This window comes from Portunus trituberculatus, chromosome 33 (assembly GCF_017591435.1).
Source record: "Portunus trituberculatus isolate SZX2019 chromosome 33, ASM1759143v1, whole genome shotgun sequence".
NCBI lineage: Eukaryota > Metazoa > Arthropoda > Malacostraca > Decapoda > Portunidae > Portunus > Portunus trituberculatus.
The window spans coordinates 1445897-1457907 of record NC_059287.1 but is presented as its reverse complement, the minus strand read 5'-3'; the positions used below and the strand labels follow the sequence as shown (position 1 = coordinate 1457907).

Sequence of the window (12011 nt, the reverse complement as noted above, 5' to 3'; positions counted from 1 at the left end):
TAGAGCTTATAAATCGTACAAGTTACAGTCCAACTAACGAGACGCGATAAACAGTAAACAGAATAATTTTCCATCACTGAGACTTCCACACTACACAGCTAGGTTGATGAGAAGGTATGCGTGAAGGGACTGGTTTTTCGCGATACGAGATTATAAATCGTATACAAGTTACAGTCCAACTAACAAGACGTGGTAAACAGTATCCTTCTCCATCACTGAGACTTCCACACTACACAGCTAGGTTGATGAGAAGGTATGCGTGAAGGGATGGTTTTTCGCAATATGAGCTTATAAATCATATGCAAGTTACAGTCCACTAATGAAGCGAGGTAAACACTATCCTTCATCCACGCAACGATTTTCACAGTACAAAACAAGCGTAATGGAAAGGAACACGTAAAATCAAGGACGGTTTTTCCTCATTTCATTTAAAAAAGAAGTAGATGATGTAATTTAGGTCTAATGGTGGAATGGTACAAATGCATTCTTCCACATTACTGCTTCCACAACACAGAGCTCTACTGGAGAGAAGACACAAATGGAAAGACTGGTTCTCCGGAATTGAAGCTCACAAATCGCATGCCATAAGCCATATTCTAGTAATGAAGGGAGGTTAAACACTTTTTCGTTCTTATCACAATTTCCAGTGCACAGCCACGTTAATGGGAAGGCACACGTAGGGGGATTAGATAGGAGTGGTTATTAGCACCTTTAGCTTGAGTTTTCCAATGAACTAGAGGCAATACTGTCTTTGGCCCACATCACTATTTCCATAATACATAACTAGATCGCTAGGAAAGCAAAGGGGAAAGGACTTGAAAGAATTGGTTCTCCGCAGCTCAAACTTAGAATTTACATGACGTTAAACATGAGTTACACATAATAAACACCTTCCATCACACACATTACGATTTTCACACTGCAGAACAAGCTTGATGGGTGAATGGACAAGAAAAGGACTTCACATCACTTACAAATCACACGACGTAACTTGTGGTCTAATAATAAAGCCAAGTAAACACCTTCCTTCATAAACATTGCAGAACAAGGCTGATGTAAAGGCACATTTTCAAACACACTGGTTCTACATAATTTCAGCTTAAAACTTACACGACATAACGTGCAGCCAGTAAACCAAAGTAAACGATATTTTTCTTCGCTCTCATTATGGTTTGCAAAATATACAATCAGGTTAATGGTAATACACGGGTGGATATACTGATTCTACGCAGATTATAGATTACAAGAAAAAAAACTATACTATACTAATGGAAAGTTGAAGCACTGTTTTTCCTGCGACATTACGATTTTCACGTGGACAAACTGTATTCATATATAGGAAAGCACGAGTGAAAGGACTGAATAAGACTTGTTCATTGCAACCAAAAGTGACGAGATATATGATAAATCTACCCCAATCACCCAAAGAAGAGATAAACGTGTACTTTAGCAGATTTTGTATACTCTTCACGATTCTCGCATTACATAACTGAGTGAAGCAAGAGTGACGTAAAGACAAGCGTGAATTTTACGATACGAGTTTTAAGAGTGGGTCGAAAGTTCTGTATGTGAGTACGTGCGTGCGTTAGCGGTGATGTAAGTGAGTGGTGTTGGTGTGGTGAGCTGTGAGAGTGAGTGGAGTGCTTCTAATGAAAGACTAACTGTAGATGGTAGCTATGACAGTAATGGTGGAGGTGGTGATGGAGAGAGTGAGTTGTTAGTGGTGGTGATGATAGTGGTAGTGGTGATGATGGAAAGGTAACGGTGATTTTGGTGATGGATGGGAAATGGTGGTGTTGGTGGTGGAGGTAATGTGGCGAGGATAGTGTTAGCGGTGATGGGGAATAGTGGAAGTGTAGTGGTGGGAGAATGGTCGTGGTGGTGATGGTGGTGAAGTCTGGTGGTGAAACTAAACACTGAATTTGTATGAACTATGCCAATAAAACAAAGTATGTTGAAACTGAACACAATTGTACAAAAACTACACTGATGTTGGTTCTTCTTAACACCTTCAGTATCATGACACGTTTTCATATTCTGCTTATTATTTCAGGTTTTCATACACCTCCAAAAACTTTTGTGGGAAAAAATAGTCACGACTCTGTTAATAAATCTTCTGACCTCCATAGACCCTTCCTAATGTATATGGAATCGTTTAATTATACTCAAAGTTCCTGAAAAAAAATGCGTCCCAGTACTAAAGGTGTTAAATTGAACAAAAAACAAACAGGAAACAAACTAATGGAATTAAACACCACAATGAAATATAACGAAAAAAAAAATATATATGTGATTGCAAAATAATATAGAACAAACATAATCCAAAGCAAGAAAAAAAATCACGAATTGTCACGGAAAACTGAGAAAGTGACGGGGATAAAGAAAATAAAAACAACTAGTATTGATATTTTAAGAGAGAAAGAGACTCGTACACGTGACATTAAACGTGCAGGGAAAAGAGGTCACATGAATCTCAAAACACGCACAACAATTATTATTTTTTTTCCTCTCACTGAATTGTCAACGTGCACGAGAATGTTGACGGAACCTTTAGCACATACTCGTACAATACATTATGCATTCTTTTAACGCGCACATTCCACCCATGATGTATACAGTCACGATTGCCTTCATATTTTTCATTCACTTTTTCCGGGGAGGAGTCGGTGGCGAGTGCACGTTGAGGCAAGTTAGTTCCGGTGTGGCCTGAGGAAGGTCCCTTTAGTTTGGGTATAAAGTGGACGTATCAGTCTTGGTGTGTGTCTCTAAATGGAGGTCAAGGATCATCCGATTTAAATTTGCATCTCGTCTATTTTCAGAACACCAAAACAAAACAAGCAAAATATCAAACACACACACACACACACACACACACACACACACACACACACACACACACACACACACACACACACATACACACACACACACACTCAGTAATTTATTTATAAACACCACAACCTTCCCTGGTGACGCGCCTTTAATACGAGTAGCAAGGTCTCTGAAACGCTTCTTGACACATTGTAAAGTTGGTTGTGTTAAAGATGCTGTGGCGATGAATACAAGTGTACTCCAACTCTATTCAGCAGCTCGATATTATTGCGTGACAGGAATCCACAGGCATTCGAACCCTGGTCCAACTATCGACAGCTCCAGTCCCTGACGTCACCATTGTTTACACTGTGGCATGTGGCGCTGGTCTGGCGGCCCTCTCCTCGCCGCCCGCCCGCCCTGTCACCTCTGCGTCACGACCTATCTATAGACCATGACGAAATGCCCTTGCCTTACTCTTACTACTCGCCAAACACAATTTTCATTTATATTTGTATTTTCTTTTGACTTAGAGTACCAGACGTTTCAGATGTTCACAATCATTAATGTTCAAATGTTCACCGCGTCCAGTGTGCCGTGGTACGTAACGCCAGATTGTGGCAATTGCCTCAGTCTCTCCCACATTCTAAATTCACTGTGCTATGAAATTTTTATTCCAGGGTGTTCTGGCCTGGCCACGCGGTGTGCCGGGGAAGGCGGCGAGAGCCAGCGGCGGTCCTTCTCCCGTCGTCCTCTAGCACTTTCAACTTTCCTATTTTTCATCTTCACTTATCAACATATTTTCAGTGTGGCGCAGCCTCGGATTTAGCAGTGTGTGTTCTGGGATTACAACGTTAACCCGATAACGCTTCACTAGTATTATAATAGTATTTTAGTCACTGGTGGTCTACAATCTTCATTTTCTTGCATTCAACATGGGAGAAAAAAAAAATATTACTGGGAACTTTCTCATGATGGCAAACAAAACAGATATTCGTTAAGGCAGCATAAATTAATCAAACGTAACATGTTTAATTATTATACGACTAAGGCAGTCTGACTCTTTCCGCTGAAGCCACGCTGGAAGCAGAGCCAGGGCCTCCCCGTCTCCCCGCGAGGATCACCACCAAGGGAACAGTAAGCCACGAGAGTACTTACTGCAGCAAAATATTAGACGGAGCCTGAGGTCGGCACGGCGGCAACAAAGACGAGACGCGGGAGGCTGGTGCTGGCAACGCCCTGGAGTGAGTTGATGGTGGAGGGTTAGGCGACCACAGCATCACAGCTGGAAGGTTCAGACCACGCTGCCATGTTGTGTTTCAAGACAAACACAAGTGTTTCTACAAGCGGGGCGTGTAAGGAGGCGCGGCGGCACAACCCACAGCACGCGAGAGCCACATGGCATCCAGCTGCATAATTAATTCGCGCCAAACTTGGGACGCGCCGCCGACCAACACGTGCGCGCTAAGGAGGCAGTGACCATCACGACTTGCTTGTCTTGCCTGTACTGAATGGTTGCTGGATAATGACCCTGTTTAAGACATTGGTGCGTGCGAGGAACGGCACGAAACTGAGGCGACGGAGCCAGCGGACAGCGCGCTTGGTGGCCCGCGGTGAGGGCGGTGGCAGAAGCAACAGCAGCAGCAGCAGCAGCGAACGGCTTCCACATGTTGCTCTGCCGAAGCCACAGGTTCCTGGGCGACGGCCAGCAAGACGCGGGCCGCTCCTGCTGGCTCGGTGCCTGGCTGCCGCCGCGGAGGTCATGCAAGGCGAGAATGCAACAAGTGTAGAGTTACCTGGCCAAGGGCTGGGTAGTGGTAGAGGTGGGGGCGAACCTCCGTGATGAGAGCCATGACCCTGGAACACTGCAGGGGCGAGGGCGGGGCTGGCCGGCTGCTGCTACAACACTATCAGAGGCCTGGTTCTCACACGGCCGCCTCAGCCTGGAGGGAAGGTTGAGGGTTCCGATGGTGGTGGTTGTGGTTGTGGTGGCAGGTGTATTGGATTGTGGTAGTGATGGTGGTGGTTGTTGTGGTGGTGGTGGTGGTGGTAATAGTGGGTGGTGGTGGTGGTGGTAGTTGCGGCGGCGGCGGCGGCGGCTGTTGGAGGCTGGTATGATGCACAGTCCACGCACACGGGGGCACAGTCCACAGCGGCGAGGCCAGCACGCGACTACGAGGCCAAGCGGGGCGGTACCACGCCGCCCCACCCGCCGACCCATCGCCACGCCCCCGACCTCCGACCCAGCCAATCACTGCGCAGAAACCTCCGCCCGCGCCGTCGCCATGGCAACCACGCACACACCACATAAATCTGATAATACACACTTTTCTCCCAGCCCGGCACGGATGCTGCTAGGGGCGCGGGCCAGGGGAGTGCCTGACCTGCCTCGCCGCCCCTGCCACTCCAGCCACGCCGCCCTTGTCAGCTCCACCGACGCGCCCCTGCACGCCCCTCCTCGCACGGCCCTGCCACCACACCACTGCAGTCTAGCGCCACCTTTCCTCCCTTGCCAGACCAAACCACCGCCCTGCCGCCCACCACCTAACATCCCCGCCCCACACCATGGCATCCTCAACGCCCCCACCTCTCATGTCGCCCACTACAGCCCGCTATCGTCAGGTGGTCCCCTCATCTCCCTCACCATGCCGCCCACACAGCCACCCAAACAAGGCACTCGCTTCGCCCATGCCACTCTCCCACACTCCTTTCCGGCCCTCATCACCTACGCATACCTCACTCATTCCTTCCTCATCTCATGGACTGGCCTTCCTTACCCATTGCAGTCAACCCCGCCTCTGCCCCGCCAGTACCTTTGCTTCCCCTTCCCCCGACACTGGTTCTCCTCTCATTGTTATTCACACCCTCACTGCCATCGCCTCCATCATGTCCTTCCTCACTAACACACTTTCCACGCCGTGCTTACCACTACAATCAATAGTTCGGACGTCATTCGCATTGCCTTCACACCTCGTGGTCAAGAGATGAACCTTACAGCCTCTACGGCGCAAATGAAGTAAAAAGGAGGAACAAATAAAACCAGACATGTTGGATTTTGTTCTAGGCTATGTTATCACTCTTGATTTCGTATATTTTTTGGTTCTATAAGAAATACATGAAGTGATTGGTGCATGCGACATTACTTCACACTAAGGAGAGCTCTACGTCTGACATTCACGTGGATTTCTGTCACGTCGTCTCTTTCTCTAATAAGCACCGTTGGTCTGAGATGTTAAAGAGAGAGGTATCATAAATAACTCGGTAATATATACAGAGAAAGAGTGCCAGTCAATGCTAGAGAGAGAGAGAGAGAGAGAGAGAGAGAGAGAGAGAGAGAGAGAGAGAGAGAGAGAGAGAGAGAGAGAGAGAGAGAGAGAGCACACAAAAACCCGATCAATACCCTGAGGTAGGCCTTGTGTGTCTACATGAGAGATCGACCGAAAAATATCCAAATCATTTGCACCGGAAGGTTCGCACGGACGACAGAAGGAGAGGGAGAGGGAGAGGGAGTGGGAGAGGGAGAGGGAGAGGGAGTGGGAGAGGGAAAGGGAGTGAAAGAGTGAGAGGGGGAGGGGTAAAAGAATGAGAGGGAGAGGGAAAGGGAGAGGGGCTGAAAGAGTGAGTGAGAGTGAGAGGGAGAGAGAGAGGAGCAGGGGGAGGGAGGAAAAGGCGGGACGAGGGAGGCTTTGAGGCGTGTTTGTGTTTACCGTTGAGGAAATACAAAGAAAAGTGAAAACAGCAAAATGCAAAGAAAAGAAACATAACAAAAAAAATAAAGAATGAATAAAGAAAGAAAGAATGGAATGGTGCAAAAAATTATCTGCATAAATTCACAGCAGAGAGAGAGAGAGAGAGAGAGAGAGAGAGAGAGAGAGAGAGAGAGAGAGAGAGAGAGAGAGAGAGAGAGAGAGAGAGAGAGAGAGAGAGAGAGAGAGAGATCGCATGGTAGTAGAAGACGCGACGTGACATGAAATTAACGATAAGAAGCAAGAGTTAATTATCACCCAAGAAAGAGACACGCCGGGACATAACAGGCAATAACAGCCGCGGGATGGTGATGGAATTAGCATAAAGGAACACTGCTGCTGAGAACCAACAATTAGATTACATGTCCGGCAAATACTTCCAGGCGCTTGAAGGTGAAAAAAAGAAAGGAAAAAAAAAAACAAAAACACGAATTAACACAAGCTTCGATAACATACACGGCCCACGTTAGCAGTCACTGAGCAATACCATTAACTGAGCGACAACAAAGCAAATGGAAAATGCTACCGCTGCGCTAACAACGGGAGAGCATTGTGACACCTGCGCCGTCCAGCCAACACCACGCGCCGCCACTTCCCACACTTTTCACGGTAAGCAAATCAGCGTGCACGTGTTAAAAGATTTACATAATGTGGTAAGAGAAACATGGTAAAGAAAGAAAGATTGCTAGGTATGTGGTTTATTTAGTTATTAATATATAGGTCTTTTGAAATTCCGTCTGTTTTTTCATCGCTTCTTACGACCGGAGTTATATCATGTAAGGAGTATTAAGACACCGGTGCTGAACTGCCTGACTGATTAAAACTCCTGTGCAAACCTTCGGGAAACAACAATTATATATTATTTCTTATATTTATTAATATATAGACCTTTTAAAACTCTGATTTTTTTTCTGCTTCCTATATGACCAGAGAAAGGTAAAGTGAGGAGTGTTAAGAAACGGGTGCTTAACTGCCTGTCTGATTGAAGCTCCTGTGCACACCTTTGGGAATTATTATATATTATTTTCTATGTGAGTCTTGAAATAGTAACACTTGTCATTTATATTTCTTGCAAGCTTATCTCTAGTATTGTGTGAATATGGGACAAAGGACATGGTGGAAGATGGACTACTTTATATCTGACACTTCTGTTTCATTGGCTACTGATCTATTCACGTTTCATTTCTCAGTCACGTACCTCCATGGTGTTATAGAGAGAGAAAGAGAAAGTCCCGCCCTGTACACTTACATAAAAGACGCCACGCAAAGCCAGGATGTAGACGAAAAAAAGTAACGTTAAAGTAAGTTATTCATGATCTAAGTTCTCGCAGCCCCTACATAACGTTGCGCGTATGCTCAAATATAAACCGAGTAAATAAAATCGTAAATACCTAAATAAATAAATAAAAATACTGTGAATTCATACGCCACTCAATACAAGGCTGCAGAGAAAGAAGCACATTGCCATTCCACGCTAATCAGGATCTAAGTATAGCGTCCTGTATTGGGAGACGGCGGCGTGTTCTGCCAACGTCGTGGTGGTGTTGCTGCGTGTATGCATCTCACACCGCCAGTCTTCCTTGTCCAGTGCTCATTTCAGCGCTACATTTTCACGAACAACCAAGATGCCGTGGCAAAGCGAGCATGAGGTGTCTTGACCAGAATCTGTTCCATTATTGCACATAGGAAGAGTGACTTAATAATGATGATGATAGCCTTGTGTGAGAGAGAGAGAGAGAGAGAGAGAGAGAGAGAGAGAGAGAGAGAGAGAGAGAGAGAGAGAGAGAGAGAGAGAGAGAGAGAGAGAGAGAGAGAGAGAGAGAGAGAGAGAGAGAGAGAGAGAGAGAGAGAGAGAGAGAGAGAGATGTAATATTGGTACAAAATTGTATATGAAGCACCATTAAACATTCAAGTACCCACTCCAGACTGAGAGAAAAATTGTGATCCGCCTCGAGCGCCCCACCTGAGACACCACATTAATTAAGGCACGAGACACATCTATTTGTTCCCTTGACCTTAAGTTCCCTCTCATGACGCGGCCATAATTCATCGTGCGCCTGTCAGACACACCAACAACACGCATACACACGCACACACACACACACACACACACACACACACACACACACACGTGCGTACTAGAAATAATTAGTAAAAATAATTAATTCATCAAGTGTTGCAATGCGGTTACTACAAAAATTGGTTGTTTTTTTTATTTAGTACGCAGGAACATAATAACATGTCAAGCAAGTGGCGGCTACTTTTAAATGATCCAGGGCACCATGACAACTTGACCTCACTTTTCACCAATATTTACCTAATTCTGGATATAACATTTGCAAAACACTGACGAGCAAAAGTTTAACACAACATTATTTTGTGAATATTTTGTAATAAAGAAGAAATCATTAGTAACTCTAACGTAGAATCTTTTTTTCACCTACATAACGTTTATATCATGTAACTCTAGATGCATCAAGAATACGCTGCTATTATCGCCAAGAATGTACACATAAGTTATATTTCGGTCTTTTAAATAAATTAATATGCTGTCATCGTACTTCATTTTTCAAAAATACACTAAAAATTAATCTACCTTATTAAGTGATAACAAAGGCACACACAACATAGACGCGCGTGCTGCATTTGGTATTCAGATTACATTAGGAGACATATGTGAGAATTATGGCAGCCAGCTCGAGGCGGCGTGGCGTCATCTCAAGGCGTCACTGCCGCCTGGCCCTCGTGGTGGGTGGTTCCCCTCACTGCCGAGACCACGACACTTTGTGGACCAAAAGCAAGGCGACACCCACCCCAGGCTGACGACACACACACACACACACACACACACACATTACTAACATATAAACAAACAAAATCGTGTGTGTGTGTGTGTGTGTTAGAGAGAGAGAGAGAGAGAGAGAGAGAGAGAGAGAGAGAGAGAGAGAGAGAGAGAGAGAGAGAGATCGCACAGAGCCTAAATGGATGTGGATGATGAGGTGAAGGAGAGCTAGAACAGGAGTGCACTGTGATTGTAGTTGGTGATCGTGGTGGTGGTGGTGGTGGTGGTGGTAATAGTAATACTGAGAGTGGTAGTGATTGCAATCCTGAGAGCGAAGAGGTGATATGGGAGTGGTAAGGGTGTGTGGAGAGGAACAGAGATGGATGTGACGGTGATAATGGATGAAAAATGAATAATAAAGTGTTAATACATGTAGACATTCCTGAATATATATCAAACTGAATAATTATGGAAATACCTGCAGTATGGCGGGAAGGTGGCGTGAGGGCAGTGATTTGTGGACCCGAGACAGTGAAGTGCATGGCAGCTGTGGCAGGGAAACCAGCATCCTTACCACGTACCAACATTTCCGCCACTCACACATATTTTGTTATCCTTAAACATTAAAATTCCCAAATTGATCATAATTCGCCTTACTTAAGACTGAGAGTGTGTAAAATCCGTCATAATTGAAAAAAAAAATAATAATGTACAGAAGAGTAAAATATAATGATGTACTATGATGATTTAGCAACAGTGATTTTTGGACATGTTGACTCCCTGTATCTTTCAATCCACACTATAAATGCCCATATATTCTAATTACCTACTCATCATACCTAAAGGGCGGTGACGAACAGTCTGGTGATAGTCAGTGTCCCACAAGGCACACGTCCGAGTAAACGCACGACTCACAATGTCTTACCTAATACAGCCGGCAGCGCTAACTGGAGGGAGTCGTTTTGTTCGGTCTTTTGATTCGAGGCCGTTCGGTACTTCAGTGATTCACAAGGCTTTGAAAAAAAAAGGCGGGTTTGATAAACGCACCACGGCCTCATGTGTGTGAGGAGACAGTGATGATGGCGCCGTGCTTGAGAGGCAGCAGGTTAATGTTCGCAAGAGTGTCAATCATTAAGGCCCGGGTTCAGACTCGCCAGGCACACAACACAACACAATACATGCGACAATACTAGGCAACACCAAACACGCCAAAACAATTCCGCAAGCAACACCAAACACACCAAAACAACCTCAACCAAAAACAAGGTGGAGTAAAGAGGAACAACACAATAAAATCTGCCAAACAAACAACTGATGGCATAAACGCGGCCTGCGTGTTTTGCAAACATTTCAAAAGGAATATTTTCACGTGGGCGGCGTCCACCCTCCGGCACAGCCCGCTCGTCCATGGGGAAAAACACGGGAAAAAAATTATCTCACTGATGTGGTTCAGCAATTAGGGAATTATGGCCAGGGCTGCGGTGAGCAGCGGGACTAATGGGCGGGTGTGTTGTCTCCCCAGGCGGCCCCGCAGCGCCACAACACAGCACAACAACCCTCCACAACACACCGCGCCCCACGTCTCCTGCAACACGTGCCCGTGTCCCACCACACACTCTTAAATCGATCAATATATGTATGTATATATATATATATATATATATATATATATATATATATATATATATATATATATATATATATATATATATATATATATATATATATATATATATATATATATATATATATATATATTTCCATCAAAGTCGTGACTTAACTTGACACAACGTGTGCCTGAAATAGAAAGTATTAACGTGCCTGAGTTGACGTGGGTCTCGAAAAGAGTCGCGTGCTTAATGGTAAAGGCTCATCTACTCACATGCCGTTACACAAGGGCTCTCTCTCTCTCTCTCTCTCTCTCTCTCTCTCTCTCTCTCTCTCTCTCTCTCTCTCTCTCTCACACACACACACACACACACACACACACACACACACACACACACACACACACACACACACACACAGTCCGGCACAATATAAATACCTACTCCAGAGACTCAGTGAAGCAACAGTCGTTTGTATCAAAGACCAACAGGATCCCCGGCATTGATGACCGCAAATAAGGGGAGCGGCTCACTGAGTATATACAAGCTGGATACCGCTGCGGGGATCTGCCTTGTGGCGCTCTTCCCTGTGTGACAAAGTGGGGGAAGACTCTATCTAGTATATCTACCTATATTCTCTATCCCCTTGTCTCTCCCTCTTGCCTCTTATTATCACATGCCCATCTCCAGTCCTCACTGAGATTTCCTCCTACTATCTGAGTGCCGCGTCTCCCAGGAGCCTCCTTCAACTCGCCGCGTCCAGCAAGGCTCCGGCGTTATGTCTTTGGATTTGTGACTCTAGAGAGGCGTTTTATGGAGGTCCGAGCCGGGAGGGGAAAACAGGGCCAGATAGAAAAGGGGAAAAGAACGGAGGGGAAGTGAAGTGGAAGAGAGGTCATGTGGGACTACAAAAATAGGGAGAGTCATTTTTTTTAACAGTGTGTGTGTGTGTGTGTGTGTGTGTGTGTGTGTGGGGGAAGGAAAGAGTAATGAGGGAGCATGAAGGGGGAGAGGGAGGCAAGGAGGGGCATCCCACCAACACCAAATAAACTGGCGTTATTGGTT

At 45.4% G+C, this 12011-nt stretch overlaps 1 protein-coding gene across 11 annotated transcripts in view; it reads right to left on the bottom strand.

Moving 5' to 3' along the window:
• Positions 1 to 4972, bottom strand: part of LOC123512468 (CUGBP Elav-like family member 4) — a 754341-nt gene extending 749369 nt beyond the window's left edge. For 5 of the 11 annotated variants that reach the window (XM_045268918.1, XM_045268908.1, XM_045268923.1 and 2 more), the window contains exon 1: positions 4608 to 4971. Coding sequence is in view for 9 of the 11 variants with exons in the window: in XM_045268908.1 (XP_045124843.1) it covers positions 4608 to 4664 (57 nt within the window). In the remaining 2 variants the exon portion in view is untranslated. Of the gene's footprint in view, positions 1 to 4607 lie in introns of all 11 variants that reach the window. The other 6 variants (XM_045268904.1, XM_045268911.1, XM_045268935.1 and 3 more) reach the window with 4 other exon arrangements.
• Between the last annotated feature and the right edge of the window lie 7039 nt (positions 4973 to 12011).